The 16,409-nt window shown below is 42.0% G+C and overlaps 1 protein-coding gene across 1 annotated transcript in view; it reads right to left on the reverse strand.

Annotated features, from left to right (window-relative positions):
- Positions 1-16,409, reverse strand: part of LOC135087651 (G-protein coupled receptor 179) — a 38,684-nt gene that overhangs the window by 2,998 nt on the left and 19,277 nt on the right. Inside the window, exons 2-10 of the mRNA XM_063982396.1 lie at positions 6,008-6,187; positions 4,903-5,427; positions 4,544-4,777; positions 4,346-4,414; positions 4,089-4,256; positions 3,558-3,755; positions 3,063-3,266; positions 1,715-1,912; positions 797-817 (exon numbers count right to left, since the gene is read on the reverse strand). Of these exons, the coding sequence (XP_063838466.1) occupies positions 797-817; positions 1,715-1,912; positions 3,063-3,266; positions 3,558-3,755; positions 4,089-4,256; positions 4,346-4,414; positions 4,544-4,777; positions 4,903-5,427; positions 6,008-6,163 (1,773 nt within the window). The 5' untranslated portion in view covers positions 6,164-6,187. The remainder of the gene's footprint in view (positions 1-796; positions 818-1,714; positions 1,913-3,062; positions 3,267-3,557; positions 3,756-4,088; positions 4,257-4,345; positions 4,415-4,543; positions 4,778-4,902; positions 5,428-6,007; positions 6,188-16,409) is intronic.

Consider the following 16,409-nt stretch of genomic DNA (forward strand, 5'->3'; position numbering starts at 1 on the left):
ATTTTCAATTCATCAAATCATAATCAATATGATGTGGCTATCTGTATGAATTGAAACTTGTTGATTTATTTTCTTTTACTAGACTGCAAAGCGTGGGTCGATGATGAACTCGGCATGAGTTCGAGTACGCCCGCATGCAGCGTTACGCGTCCGAGTTGCCTCTTCGGCGCTGAATGCTTTCTATCATGTCATGCACGCTTTAAGAAAGCTGAACATTCCTGAAATTTCGCTTTACGGGTCAAAAGGCATATTTTATATTATAATTATGTAAAGTTTAGCATTTATTTATTATGTACTAAATCAACAGGCTTCATACATCTACAAACGAAAAGTAATGCAAGAACTAAAGCCAAATATCGAATCAGATCGATCGTGACAGTAAAATATTTGAACACAGAGATTTCAGCAGAAAAGAAGCCGGTCGGCAGAGTTAGCGATAGACGAAATCAGTTCCAACGTGCCGATTATAACTTGTGTGAACAATTAGAGTGAAACCAGCGACGACGTAACGTGCGCGTCGTCGAGCCGTCGTAGTCGTCGAACAGATAAAGCGACATCCGAAACATTGCAGTTGCGTACAGTAAGTTGCGGTGGTGGGCTTGGGCTCGGGTGTGCAGTATTTTTCATTCAAGGCACTCGGACAAGCTGTTTCGAATCGGGTTCTTGTTTTGAATCGGATTCGGAATCGGTGTCCGAAGTGCTATGAACAGGGAGGGTCTCTCTAGGGGCGGACATCCACAGGGGTCATGCGGGTGCTCCACGTCAGTGCGCATGCGGTATAATCACACCTCCTTACCTTTTCGCGACTGCCCTTTTTCTAAAGTTGGGGCGGGATGGAAGATGAAACATTTAATTAATGAGAATGAAGATAGTACACCAACAAAAAGGATTGAAATATCACCTAACAGATTACATGTCTATGGAGTTACTATTGGTCCTCACAGTTAAGAATGATGATAAAATAATAAAATAATGTCAGTAAAAAATAATCAAAGTACAGTTGCGGCATTTTACGATCGGTTTGAGTAAAATGCCGCTTAACAACCAAAAACTAAAGAATAACTAAATCAGAGTTATTCTAACTCAACACAAAATGAACTAAATTTTAATTAGTAAGGAATATATTAATAAACTAACACCACAGAAATGCCATAATAAACCTAAACCTATAAACATTGAGTGTTATTAAAAGTTATTATAACATAAATACAAATAATAGTATCTAAATATACGAAAACTCTTTTACGGAAACTACCTACCTACATAACATACTATATCATTAATAATAATTCATATAACAGGTATAGGTATCACCAGGATTAATACACTAATAATAAAGATTTAAAATTTCATGACAATCAATCGGGGAGTAATCAAACATTTACTTTGGATATTCAAACTCTGGGCTCTATGCATGTAGGTATCTATAGTATGGACCTACTATCACGGTAATGATGGTTAAGTACTGATTACATAGCACTTATTAAGTATATGTAGGAAATTATTGATAAAACCCGGTCGAGTAAACTACGCACCTCGCTGGAATGCGACTTTTCCTCGCCCCACCCGCGTTCGCCCCGTCCGTACCAGATCATCGACGTGACGTCACGGCTGCCAGGTGCGCAGTTAACTCGACCAGGTTGTAAAACTACAGTTCTCAAAGGTCCATTTAGGATGTTAGGTTCATAATACCTGTACCTAAACCCTTTGTTACCTGTAGCGAGAACCGCCTGTGCGGCGGTTTGCGGCCGCCGCGCCGCTTGCTGATGTGAGGGTTGTCTTGGCGCAGCGTCTTACTGCGCATGATCTCGAGCTGCACGTATAAGCGCTTGAGTTCTGCGCGCACCTCCTCAGAAGTCGCTTCCTCTTCGCCCTCCACGCCGAAGCCCTCAGATGGCCCACGACGGGACACCTGTAATTGTTGGTGAGCTTTAAGATTATAAATAACTTGAAAAAATCAAACTGCGTAAGGCGGGAATTGAACCCACGACCTTCCGCTTGCCGGGCGACTGCTATAACTGAGCTACTTAGACACTGCATAAACCCGTCGAAATTTTCAAGTTTAATACGCTGTTACGGCCAGCGTTTGTTTCATCAATGTTGGGTTTACCTACCCTTAAATCCTTGAGATCTACATAGTAGTAATTTAAAAAAAGTATGTAATTTAGTGGATTGGTATTTTCTAACGTTTTCTGAGCAATACTCAAATCGAAACCATTCAAAATACAGAGATAACTTATGCTTGATATTGCCTTTTTAATGACCAAGGTGAAATTCATCGTTATAGAGCCCTTTTACGATCATTTTACCCCATTCAGCGGGAGTGGGCAATTATAGGGCATAGAATGAAAAGTTTATACTATTCAACCATTTTGGGCTAAGAATGAAAAATTTACTCCATTAAGCCATATTTGGCTTAGAAGGAAAAATGGTTCTAAGACTTTCGCAACCCTAAGGTTACATAAGGGATCACGTCACATTTTCATATTGCTTATCCAACCGATAAAGGTTCAAGAGTGTAGTACTTATTAGATCACAATTCACAAACCTCCTGTGCCAGCGAGCGCGCGCGGTAGCCATGCCACAGGCGCGGCGCCAGGACGCAGGCGAGCGCGGCGCCGGCGGACAGGTGCGCGCGCGCCGACGCGGCCAGCGGCGAGCGCTCCGGCGCCACGCCCCACAGCGCCGCACACGAGGTCTAGTTCACAATTCACAAACCTCCTGGGCCAGCGAGCGCGCGCGGTAGCCATGCCACAGGCGCGGCGCCAGGACGCAGGCGAGCGCGGCGCCGGCGGACAGGTGCGCGCGCGCCGACGCGGCCAGCGGCGAGCGCTCCGGCGCCACGCCCCACAGCGCCGCACACGAGGTCTAGTTCACAATTCACAAACCTCCTGGGCCAGCGAGCGCGCGCGGTAGCCATGCCACAGGCGCGGCGCCAGGACGCAGGCGAGCGCGGCGCCGGCGGACAGGTGCGCGCGCGCCGACGCGGCCAGCGGCGAGCGCTCCGGCGCCACGCCCCACAGCGCCGCACACGAGGTCTAGTTCACAATAAGTTCACGAACCTCCTGTGCCAGCGAGCGCGCGCGGTAGCCATGCCACAGGCGCGGCGCCAGGACGCAGGCGAGCGCGGCGCCGGCGGACAGGTGCGCGCGCGCCGACGCGGCCAGCGGCGAGCGCTCCGGCGCCACGCCCCACAGCGCCGCCGCGCGCCAGCCGGCGCCGCACACGCCCTCGCAGCATAGCGCCGCTGACAGCCAGCCCCGCTCCTGGAAGCAATCAATCCAATGGTTTCTAAATCACTCACTCATCGCGAAATCTCAGAAACTACAAGTGCAGGAGTCTCCTTACCTTACGTATCCTTTTCAAAAACCCAATTCACAACAATTACTACTTATCTACACGTATTTTGAAATGTGATGTCAAGAAATTAGACCACTCCCGGTTCTAATTTCTTGACGTCACATTATTTTATGAACTCTTGTCACATAATATCACACTTCATCGATCTTCTCCAACTCTCTTAATACATGTGACTTAACTCAAGGATGGCTCCTCACCTGAAACGGCACATTAGCGTTCCTCGCAGCGTAGGCTATCCTCGCGCCCGCAGCCAGTAGCAGTAACTCCGCAGCAGCGGTGACGTGGTGCCAGGCGGCGCGCGCGCAGCCGCTACCGTCGCCGCACGCAGACGTCGCCGTGAACGCTGCCAGGTAGCACACCGCGCCGCAAATCATGGCGCCGACTACCCGCAACACCTTGAGAATAGAATTTAAGGATGTTAGCAGCATTTAAGTGCTTCGTTGATGGTGTTAGGAGTCAGGCTCCCAGGCCACGCATCGTTGCGTTTTGTACCCGCAGCACCTAGCATAGTCAGATCTAATGTCAACAACACTTGAACGCCGCGCGATAGGTTGGTCCGCCGCACCGAAACACATCTTCCTTTCTTAGTTAGGTACTAACTTAGAGATTATGTGCAAAATATGCTTATCCTGTAATAAGGTCTAGGACTTGCGCGATTTAATATAATTTTGCAATCAGTCTTAACATACGAGGATGTGGTTCGCAGAAAAATAAAACTTATGAATCACCTCAGAATCCCTGGGCGTCCACCGATGAGCTTTCCTCGTTCGGAACTCAGCTAGTAACACCCAAAGCCGCAGCACCACCGACCCGTAGCACGCCACGAAGCCGAGCTCGCGGAGCCACGCGCCCGCGACGCAACGCCACTGCGCCTCCGATATGTACTGACAGGCAGCCTACACAAGGAAATTCAGGTTTTACCTTATTTCTGAAAATATCAATCCTAGAAAATAGTGTAGAACTGAAATATTTCTGTAATACTTACGGAGGCATACATCAACAGCGCCCCTAGCAGAACCACTTCTAAAACTGTCCACATTCCCATTGCGACTGCCTGAAATGTGAAAATTAAAATTATAAGGCTAGTATAACTTTGACTTTATTGTGTGGATCATTTAATAGAGCTCTTATAGTTATCTCCAGTAGATAGTATAGATAGGTTATTAAGGCCTTTCTGACTCACTTTGCATTTTCTCTTCTTAAAGATGATGAGTCCTATGACCAAGCAGATGAGCATCCCCGCTAGGTTTGCTGCCAGCAACGCAGCACGGTATACATCAGCTAGACAGGCCGCGGCGCCGCTGCCAACGCCGCACGGCGTGCATGAGAGCGCGGCGCCGCTCGCACGCAGCGACGCCTCGCCCACCCACTCGCTGCCCAGCGGGTGCCAGTGGCTGTCCCGGCATTTGCAGCGGTACTGGAACACGTGGGTAAAAGAAATTGGATGTAAACAAACCATTTTACAACCTGGGGTTCAGGATAAAAAAGTTGGAGTCATCTTTTGCTAACTAACTTGGGCCAGTAGGCCGACCGTGAATTTACCTCTAGTTTCTTTGTAGTAGATCCATCAGTTGGTAATGCTTCGCAAAGAGATGTTGCCGGGTCACAAAGTGGTGGACCACCGAACCACTCGTACATGGCTTCCTCGCACGGCAGCGAGGGCCATCGCCGGAATATAGCCGCGGCGGCTCGCGTAGGGCCGGCACCACGAGCCGCCGCCACTCCTCCCCACCAGCCCAAGTCTGCCTTGTCACACGAGAACCACGCGTTTGACCACACGACTGTAGTGGCGTTCCATGCTGACGCCAGAGTCCTCCAGAATTGTCGGAGAGATAACGAGTTATTCTGTTGGAAGACTATGAGCCGGGGCGGTTCGGCGACGTAGAGTACTCCTAGATGCAGCTGCGGCGCGCCCAGGGCGACGGCTGCGGGGGGTGGCGAGAGGGGGGCGCGGGCGGCGGCGCGCGCCAGCGCTGCTGCACGGGTCTCGTCCGCCGCGCCCAGCTCCACCAGCTCGGCCAGGGCGCGCGCCGTGTGCGCGGTGGCCGCTTCATACTCCCGCACGTTCTGCAATGATGACAAACGCACAAGCTAAAAGCTGCACCACCTTAACTTTAACCGTAACTTCATATAGGTTATCTTTGTAATCGTATTGAATTGTATTCTGTGGTTGTGCCTTTAAATAAATAAACTATAACCGGGGTTTCTGTATGGAGTTTTGCAGACTTTTGGCATTTGTAATACTTAATTAATATAAGATGGTGCAAGCCAGGGTAAGACTTTCAAACAGAACACGTTCCTAAGAACGTCATACAATAACTAAGTTCTCTGTGGAAAAGCCTAGTTAGTTCTAGATCTAACATAGGATCGCGATCCCTGTGCGTTCGTTCGTTTCAGCCAAATGACGCCCACTGCTGGACAAAGGCCTCCCTCAAGGATTTCCACAATGACCGGTCCTACACTGCCCGCATCCAGGCTCTTCCCGCGACCTTTATCAGATCGTCGGTCCACCTAGGAGGCCTGCCCACGCTACGTCTTCCAGCCCGTGATCGCTACTCGAGAACTTTTCTGCCCCAAACGGCGTGCCTCTGTGCGTTCATAAAAATCGCAATGGCAATGGTGTCAAGCTGGACAGGTATTCACTCACCGACGGCAAAGGCGGTTGGTTCTTCAAGTACAGCAGGTTGCAGGCGGGGAGTGCGGCGACCTGCGCGGCGGGCGCGGCGGAGGGCAGGCGCAGGTCGGCGGGCGCGGCCGCGGCGCACGCGCACCACGCGAGCCACGCCGCCCACCGCGCCCGCATCGCTCACCTGCCCAGCCACGTGCTCTGGTTACGAAAATAAACAAATACCTTACTCAAGTGTAATGGAATAGCCCGAATTTGACGTCAATAAATATTTTGATCATACACAGGGTTTTTCACCCTTTTCTTAATAATAAAAAAGAATCAACAAAACCAAACTAAAAAAAATAAAACAAGAAGCTTGTCACCGAAAGGGAGGCATTATGCCGAGGTGTCGCCGCGACGCAATCCAAAAATAACGAACTTTAATGGTAAGAAAAACATAGCAAGAGAATGTCGTCGGCTCTACCCTACATGAAATTACAGCCATCAATATACGTAGACTCTTATATCTAAATAATATAACTCAAAGGTGACTGACTGACTGACTGCCTGACTGACTGACAAAAATTACCGGCGGCGTAAGCCACGCCGTTCGGCGTACACGTCTACTGACGACTGCCTGACTGACTGACATAGTGATCTATCAACGCACAGCTCAAACCACTGGACGGATCGGGCTGAAATTTGGCATGCAGGTAGATGTTATGACGTAGGCATCCGCTAAGAAAGGATTTTACAAAACTCCGCCCCTAAGGGGGTAAAACGGGATCCACGCGTACGAAGTCGCAGGCGGCCGCTAGTAGAGCAAAATTACCTACCTACGTAAAAAGTCAACGTTTTCCAAAACTTTGTGTTAAAATGACATTTAAATAAGGAAGTCGGATTTCAGTTCGGACGGCCTCAGCCGCTTATCAAGTTGAAGTGCTTGTAATACAATCTTTGAACTTTGACTTTTAATCTTATCTAAATTGAGGTTTTAGATCATTTTATTAGAGTTGTCCCTTATTGCGCCTAAATGAAATTAAGAAGTTACATTTGGTACTTAAACACTGAATAAATCAAGCTAGAAATAAAGTAGGTAGGTACGAGTACCTACCACTGAGCTAATACCTAGGTACATAATAAACGATACATCAGTTAGTGAGTTTATCTGTCGTTTCGTAATATATGAGCTAGTCCTCCTTAGACAAAGTGCACGCCGTACTGAAGCAGTGGCATAGCAATCTGCAAATATACTTAACGTAATCGCTTTGTATGTAGGTCACACTATTTTCAATGGACCGTGTGCTTGCAAAATGAAAAATGTTCTGTTGCCCCAGTCCAATTGTGCTTTACGAGTAGTTGCCAATATTTGACTGAAAGTACAAACCTTTTCTGAGGTTACAATCTTAATACCCAACTTTATGGCCAGCAATACGAACAAGGGGTCTAGTTAAATTCCAGTACTCATTTAAGTGGGTAATTAAATACATGTTCGTGACATCGAACACAAAGATTTCATTTGAGTACCTATTCGAGTTCAAGTTAGAATTTTTGTCAGGAGCGCGAGATTAAATGGGAATAAAATTATGAATAAGTACCTCTACCTTCAAACCACCTTCGTTGTTGTTCTTTAATTTTATTTGAATAAGAATAAGAAATTTATTCATAATGTTCATTACATGTCAAATTTTCAATATATTTTCTTATTAATAATAAACAATTGCAATTGAAAACTATGCGATTGAGAAAACACCATTTTCAGCCCTGAAAAAGGAAAATTCGATACTCGTAACAATAACGATAGCTGCAATATTAGATGTGGGTAATCCGTGCAGACAAGGCCATGCTAACTTTGTGTCCGTGAGACCACATGACCATCCAGAAGGCTTTAGATATTAAAGAGCAGCTCATTGCGCGTGCCCTAGTCAAGACTCGGCGCGTGTAGCATATCGCATTTATGATATGGGAGTTACAACGTCTCAATGCGAATCTGTATTTATTACCTAACTAAAAGTAGCACAAGAAGTTCATATCTAGAGGCCGTAAAACTCTTCCTTACACGTGTCTGTTTGTTACTCTACATTGTACTTATTAATATACCACAGAAAGCAAAGAGTTAAGTAACTTACTGATATTTAAAGATTTTCTTACGATCGATATGCTCAGTATGTTATTTTGTAAAGATAAACGTTTCAGCTAAGTACGGCACAATATTCAATAATAGACGTAGCGTTGCCCCATAAGTATTATCTATACTTCATAGGTAAAAGCTTCTTCCGCTTGAGAAAGCTTTTTAGGTATTTGATATTCCGCACCCAAATGACGTTACGACAAAAGGATTTTCTCAAAAGCGTAAATATGGTTCATAATAGGCTTCTCCTATAGCCATTTGGTGTAATTTTGAGGCTGATTTAACTCAAAGTTCTGGTTCATTAGTGAGCCATTGTGCGGCCGAGGCGCATGCCGCCGTTCAATAGTCGAATTTAATATGAAAATTTTAATTTGAAGTTTTGTCACTTTCATAATTAGTGGCTCTACGTTCCGACAACAACGATGTTAAATGTATAGTTATAAGTTCGGTTAGTTTCATCACATCTTCATAATCTGTTAACACCGTACGCGTTCAAGCCCGATCGATCCACAGCTTTTTTCCAATGGCTACTTCGATGACGTAGGCTGCGATCGCCACCATCCTCCATAGTGTATTGATAGACTGTATATGGAAAAAAAATACTGAACTACTAACCGAAACCGAACTACCTTTTATTTATTTATTTATTATACCTTACTGAAAACAATATAAACAAGATAGTTATGCATCCGTCAGCTCCCTCTGCTCTAGACTAAACAAGATAAGTCATCACTTTCCGCTCTACAGTGTAAGCATTCGTAGAATTGTTATTCACATAAGAGATGTGTCAGCAGAACTAAATTGTAAACACCGTACTGGACGACTGCGATCGGCCACAATATTAAATCATTATTAAATCGCCTCCAACTCGGCGAGGACGTGATCACTTAGTTTAATTAAATATAATCCTTTTTAAAAAGCTTCCACCCCGCTCCCGAAATCTGACTGGCGCAGCCGGCAGGATTTATTGCTGCAAGTTTTCCTAAAGTTTACGCGATTGGTGTCAAAATCCGCCGTTTAAATTCGTGATACTACGGGAAACTAATAAATCCGCCGAACCAAATAAATTTGTCATCGAAGTACGGGTGGAACGAGTATGCAGAGAACGGTCGGTTGGTGAGTAGAACTTTTCGCCAATCCTTCCACTCCTTATCCTCTGTGTATTTTTCATGCTTTTTAAATCGTAGGGAAATATTGCTACTCCGGGATAGAACTTCTCCCAGGGTATCGCATTTTGTGTTTTCGTCATAAAACTTTATCGTTAACACTTTTCGTTTAGATTTAAGTGAATTAAATATTGAAACAAAGTAAAGAAAATTAATTGAAATAAAGTAAATAAATTGAAATAAAGTAAATAAATTGAAATAAAGTGAAATAAAGTAAATAAATTGAATATTGAATTAAATTAAATAAGTTTATTGTGTAAAGTAAAAATTATTAAAGTTGTTAAGTTAATTGTCTCTCGAAATTGAACAATTAAATTAAGAACCACTCTTATTTTTACTGTGTATTTTTATTGTGTATTTTATTGTGTATTTTATTGTGTGTTTTACACGGTAATCACTACGTGTATTTTAATTGTGAATATTGTGTAAAGTACTGTTACAAATTCTGACTGGCGCATATTAATTAAATAAATTTAAATTCAGTAAAAATGGCTTCACCACAAATCGAATCCGTACAAATCACGCCAATACCCAACGAGATGCTCAGATTAATTCCATTTTTTAATGGTGACAAAAAACATCTAAATTTGTTCCTTAAAAAATGTGAGTATGTTATATCGAGATATAGAGGTGGGGTTGAGCAAGATTTATACGTGTACCACGCTATCACTAGCCGCCTTACAGAAAATGCAGCAGCACTGTTATCAGAACAAGAAAATTTAACAAACTGGTCGGAACTTAAGGAAATTCTGACACAACATTTTGGAGACCCGCGTAGTGAGGCATGTATTAATATCGAATTAGAATCACTAAAAATCAGATCGAATGAATCGTACACAGACTTTTGCAACCGCGTGCAATCAACCAGGTCAATGCTTATATCCAAAGTAAACACCATAGCAGACGAGTCAATCCGTCACGCCAAAATCACCATATACAACAACACCGCGTTAAACGTGTTTCTCTATAATTTACCAGAAAACCTTGTGCGCATTGTGAGACTAAAGGCACCGTCCACTTTGGAAGCCGCCCTCTCGATTGTGCTCGAGGAAGTAAACTTTATGGACCAATATAACATGCGAAGCAAAATGCATTCGCAACCCAAACCTAACAATTCGTTTACGCCAACTCAACAGAAATTTTCAGGCAATCAGCCTCATTTTGTCAGCTCTAATGCTTTCAAACCGATAATTCCTCCACAATTTAAATTTGGCCTTCCGCCTAATCAAGGCTACAAACCCTTCCAGCAATATGGAAATAAACCTTTACAACAATTCGGCTATTTCAAGCCTCCGCATCAACCAGGTTTCAGGCCGCCGCAGCAGTTCGGCTACAGGCCTCCACAGCAGTTCGGATATAGACCGCCCCAGCAGTTTGGCTATAGACATCCTCCTCAGCAATTCGGTTACAAACCGCCTCAATTCGGCTATAAGCCACAGTTCGGTGCTCAGCAAGCCCAACAAGTCCAGCCGCCACGTATGCAGCTGACCGACGTGTCTATGCGTACGGCTACAAAACCAAACAACGTAAATGAAACAAACTTAAACGATCTGAACTACGACGAAGCAGAACAGTCGTATTACGATCAATATTATTGTGAATACCCTATAGACGAATATAATAACATGTACAGCGAACAGTATTACCCTGATTTCGAGGAAACTCCCGAGGAAACCCAGGAAACTGAATTCCAACAGGATTTTCACGAAACAGCCTCCATCAAAGAACCGAACAGATAAATATTAATTGCGATCCGGAATTAACATTACCATATATTTACCTACCGGAACTGGATGCTCGCATGATGATCGACACTGGCAGCATGCGTTCGTTCTTCAGTCCGCGTATTGGCTATCAGTATTTCAGTAAATTCATAAAAAATGAACCATTCCAAGTTGTGAGTACACACGCGTCAAGTACGCACAACAAAACCATAGAAATCCCTCTTTTACCAACTTTTAAATGCAGAAAATATCACAAATTTTATTTATATGACGTACACAAATGGTACGATGGTGTAATTGGACAAGATTTATTGGAACAATTGGAAGCATTAATCGACATTAAAAATAGAGTCCTCAGAACTAAAACTGCATGCATTCCAATCATTTTAAATTACAAAAAATTCACAGACAACGTTAGAATGCCTAGTGCAACCGCTAATTACCGTAATGAATCAATCAATAAACAAAACGCAAACGCAGACGCGTTATCCCGCATAAAAGTAAATGCTCTCGATTCAGATAATCAGTCCATGAAAGTAAATGTTAGCAAAAAGGAAAAACGTATTCAAAAACATGTTGATAAAGTAGTAAAGAAAATAGAAAAATTATCATCAGGAAGTACAATAGTAATTTCCGACTCTACATCCTCAGAAGGAAGTAGACAATTAGGTTCAGAATATCCGATTCCGTCGTCAAATAATTCAGACTGTGTCGATGAACAATCAAATAACTCACAAACTATTCATTCCGCAAAGGATACCGAATCACAAGGCATCCCAATCTTAAACGAAGCAATCGATAACAAACCTAATCAAATATTAGTCTTTGAACGATTCGATAATGAACTTTCAGTCAAAAACCTTTCACGCGATAAGCAAAAGGTTCTTGAAGTACATTTACCTGATAATAATGCAGAATTAGTAAAACAGTTTTTAAAAGAATATATCAAACCTAAAACAAAGTATTTCATTTATTTTGAATCAGATCAACTTAGACGAATTTTCACAGACGTAATTATTAAACTTTTTAAGAAAGATGTAGTTCAGTTTTACGAGTGTACAGAACGGGTAAATTACATAGAAGACGAGGGTGAACAAAAAGCAATAGTTATCCAATACCATGAAGGAAAAACATGCCACCGTGGTATTAAGGAAACATTGATTAGAATTCGTAGAAATCATTTTTGGCCTAACATGCAACAAACAGTTTCCGCAATCATTAACGCTTGCGAAGCCTGCCGTAAAATGAAATACGATAGGAAACCCATAAAACCATTTTTGCAATTAACTAAAACTCAAGATTCCCCATTTCAGGAAATTTTCATTGATCTCTTCAGTATTGAAGGAATCACATATTTAACCCTAATTGACGCCTTCAGCAAATTAGGACAAGCAATAGAGATACCTAGCAAATCAACATCAGACGTTACTAGAGCACTTATGAAATATTTCTCATTCTACGGAATTCCAAAACGTATAAGCTCAGATCCAGGAACCGAATTTAATAACGAACTCATGAAAGAATTTCTAAATTTACATAAAGTTGAACTTCACATCGGAACCCCAAATAACCCTAATTCTATGGGACTTATCGAACGCTTTCACTCGACAATTATAGAGATCTATAGATTGGCTAAATACGAAAGACGATGTACAGATGCCGCATCAGTTATGACATATTCAGTAATGGCATATAACCACACCATCCACTCTGTAACTGAGTTAACACCATTTGAGGTAGTTTTTGGTCATACAGATTCAGATAGTCCATTTAGAATCAATTTCGAAAAGCAATATTATCAGCAATTAGTTCAAGATCATGCGAAACGTACAAAGCACTTATATAAATACATAGCTCAGAAAACGACAGCCAAAAAGGAAACCATTAGGGAAAAGAAAGGTGGTGAAACAGATATAGAGTTTTCCGAAGGAAACATAATATTTGCAAAAGACGTAAATAAGCGTAAAAGCAAAGACAAACCACGTTATGTAAAAGCAAAGGTTGTAGGCAAAGCCAAGCGAAACATCTTACCAATTAAAGTAGGTGATAGGACTACCAAAGTGCCTATTAAAAACATAAAACGCCCTCCGCAGGTGGTGCCTTCTGCTGATGATAGGGACGCAGGCGCTGGCCCTTCAACTGCAACCGATTAAAGATAATCCAGGCATTCTACCGGTAAAACAAGGACAAGCATTTTTGCAAACAGATTTTTGGACAATTATTAAAGTAATCAACTTAAAAGGAATTTACTCCGATCTTGTTAGTTTAACCAATAGTTACAGGCAATTAGACACTTTAATCGATTATAACAATCCATATTATCATGAATTTATCAATAATAAATATCACACTGATTTCATCCGCGACATAACATTAGAAAAATACAGGCAATTAGTACCACAGCAACGCTATAAGCGAGGCCTTATTAATCCATTAGGATCTCTTATAAAGTTAATTACAGGAAACCTTGACCACGATGATGCACTTAAATATGATAAGTTGACTTCTCAATTGAGTAATAATCAAGTTATAATATCTAAGAAAATTACCCTGGTCTCAAAAATGTTCGACAGTTTCATAAATATTTCAGAGCAAATAAATAACAACTCTATTATTATTGATGAACGCTTGAAACGAGTTGAAAGCCTATTGCAAAACATAACATCCACACAAAACGATTGGACTTTTTCTACATACATACTAGGAGTGTATAACATATTCATAAGTAGTTTCCGTACAATATTTATAAGATTAAGTGAAATAGAAACAGCATTAGCATTAAGTAGAGTATCCATTTTACACCAAGCAATTGTAAACTCTACAGAATTATTGTATCATTTAAAGTTAATTTCAAACTCTGCCAATTTAGTTTACCAGCCTACGGAAAGTAATTTGTTAAATTTAGAAGAAACTATTTGTGTAAAATCTTATATGAAACAGGATCAGATAACATTTATTTTAGAAATACCATTGATAGATAATTATACTTACAATTATTATAAGATATACTCACTTCCTATATTCCAAGAATCCCAAAACGTTACGCTTTCCATTTTCCCCAAATTTCCTTACCTTTTGGCGAAGGGTTTGAAATACTTACCGATCGTAACACCGTGTCGCCCGCTTGCCGCCGGCGATCGCTTCCTGTGCTCTACGGACAACCAGGCTCTACATAACGAGCCTACCTGCGTGGAACAGCTGATGAGGTTCAGTAAGGACCTTACCTCCTGCAAGCAGCACCAGATCCAGCTGGAAGAAGTAAAACTCCAGCAGCTCAACGCGAACAACTGGATTCTGTACAGCAGACTGAAAGCCACGCTGACCAAACACTGCGACAGCGAAGTCAGTAAGCAGTCAGTCTTCGGCACGTACATCATCACCATCGATGAGCCTTGTGACCTGGAAATCCATGGCCTGCAGATCCACCATCGACTCTACATTTCATCAGACATCGTAGAACACATACCGGTGATTCACCTACCCGAGCTACCTGTAAACGCAACGCTATCCGGTGCACGCGCACTCAATATGCATGGAATCAATTTGGATGAAATCAAATACATGTCGTACGCCCTGAAACACAGTGCAGCAATCAGTGCTAGTGAAAATGAAACAGACACTTCTTATTTTACATACTTTACATTTGTATTAGTTTTGATTCTTTTTATGTTAATTGTGTTAATTGCCTTCCGCAAACATGTAAAAATTTTATGTAAACGAAATTATCGGAATACTCATAAAAATGAAACTTCCGATAATTTCTCACTTAGGGAGGGAGGAGTTATGCATCCGTCAGCTCCCTCTGCTCTAGACTAAACAAGATAAGTCATCACTTTCCGCTCTACAGTGTAAGCATTCGTAGAATTGTTATTCACATAAGAGATGTGTCAGCAGAACTAAATTGTAAACACCGTACTGGACGACTGCGATCGGCCACAATATTAAATCATTATTAAATCGCCTCCAACTCGGCGAGGACGTGATCACTTAGTTTAATTAAATATAATCCTTTTTAAAAAGCTTCCACCCCGCTCCCGAAATCTGACTAGATTCTCCCATGTGTCACACAACTACGAGCCCAAGATATGCTGTTTCAGGATTTCTATACAACTACACCGATCAAGGCCTTCGGACAAATGAACGCCAAGGACGCGCGTACACATTTATATCACACATCCAACAATTCACACGTCACTCTATTCCTTATCTTTTGGCACATTTTAGCAAAATCTTTACACAGCACGGGACGACCTACATTTTGCTCTCATTCACGTGTTGTGACTTGTGATAATAAAAAAACTCGTCAAGTACGATAAGAACACTCCGAGCGTAGAGTTCCGTACATATTCGTAAATATCCCTGAAAACGTTTAGTTTAACTAAAAAAATTGAGTGAAGGCTAGGAAAATTGTTTCTTATCGAATAGACTTATAATTGAAACAAAACTATGTACCTATTCCAACAATATTTCCTTGAGTAAGATATAGTGAAGACGTCTTAATTGACAAAAAAATCAAGCGATATCCTTGTAGAGAAACAGAAAGCTGGTTTCAGAACTAAGCGAAACATGTTCTAAGGCTTCCAAACGTACATATGCCTACCTCAATACGAGTAAGTACCTTTTAAGAGCTCCGTTAATGTAAACAAGGGGCACAGGTCGCCCGGTTCCGCCCTTTGATGAAGGACTCACGGAGACACGCGGAAATTACCCATCGAGCCGAAACGAGCTGCAGCATTGTACGCCCGGAAAACTCTTGTACGATATTATTCACGTCATAAATCAAAGACATTACTAGTTGTTGAGGGTACGCCTTTTGTTGACGACAAGAAGTTGCTCCGACACATAATGGCGTAGGGTGACCCGCGGTCACAAACTTTAAATGCCTATACAGGGTGGAAACGATAAGTGATCTCACTCGATTATTTCTAAACTATACAAGATATCAATAAACTAGTTACTGATCCTGAAAGTGCTTCATGAGCTCTATCAAACGGTATTAATAATAGGTTACAGAATAAACTGGATCTATCCGAAAATTCAATGTTTCCGGCTTCCATACATTTGGTAAAGTCACATTATTTTAAAAACTACACATGATATCGTAAAACTGATTACTGATTCTAAAAGTGCTTCACAAGCTCTATCCAATGGTATCAATAATAGGTTACAGAATAAACTGGATCTATCCAAAAATTCAATGTTTCCTTCTTCCATACATTTTGTACTACCACATTCACGACACTCATCTCTTGACAATATTATAGCAAGTAAAGCCTAAAACCAGTGTTTTCCATTAATAATTTAAAATAAGAATACAATTTATGAGTTTATTTTAAGAGTTTATTATTAAATAAAAAAAAATACACTTCTAATTTTGTGTGTCTGAGTATGGAAGCTGGAAACATTGAATTTTCAGATAG

Source organism: Ostrinia nubilalis, chromosome 3 (genome assembly GCF_963855985.1).
Source record: "Ostrinia nubilalis chromosome 3, ilOstNubi1.1, whole genome shotgun sequence".
NCBI lineage: Eukaryota > Metazoa > Arthropoda > Insecta > Lepidoptera > Crambidae > Ostrinia > Ostrinia nubilalis.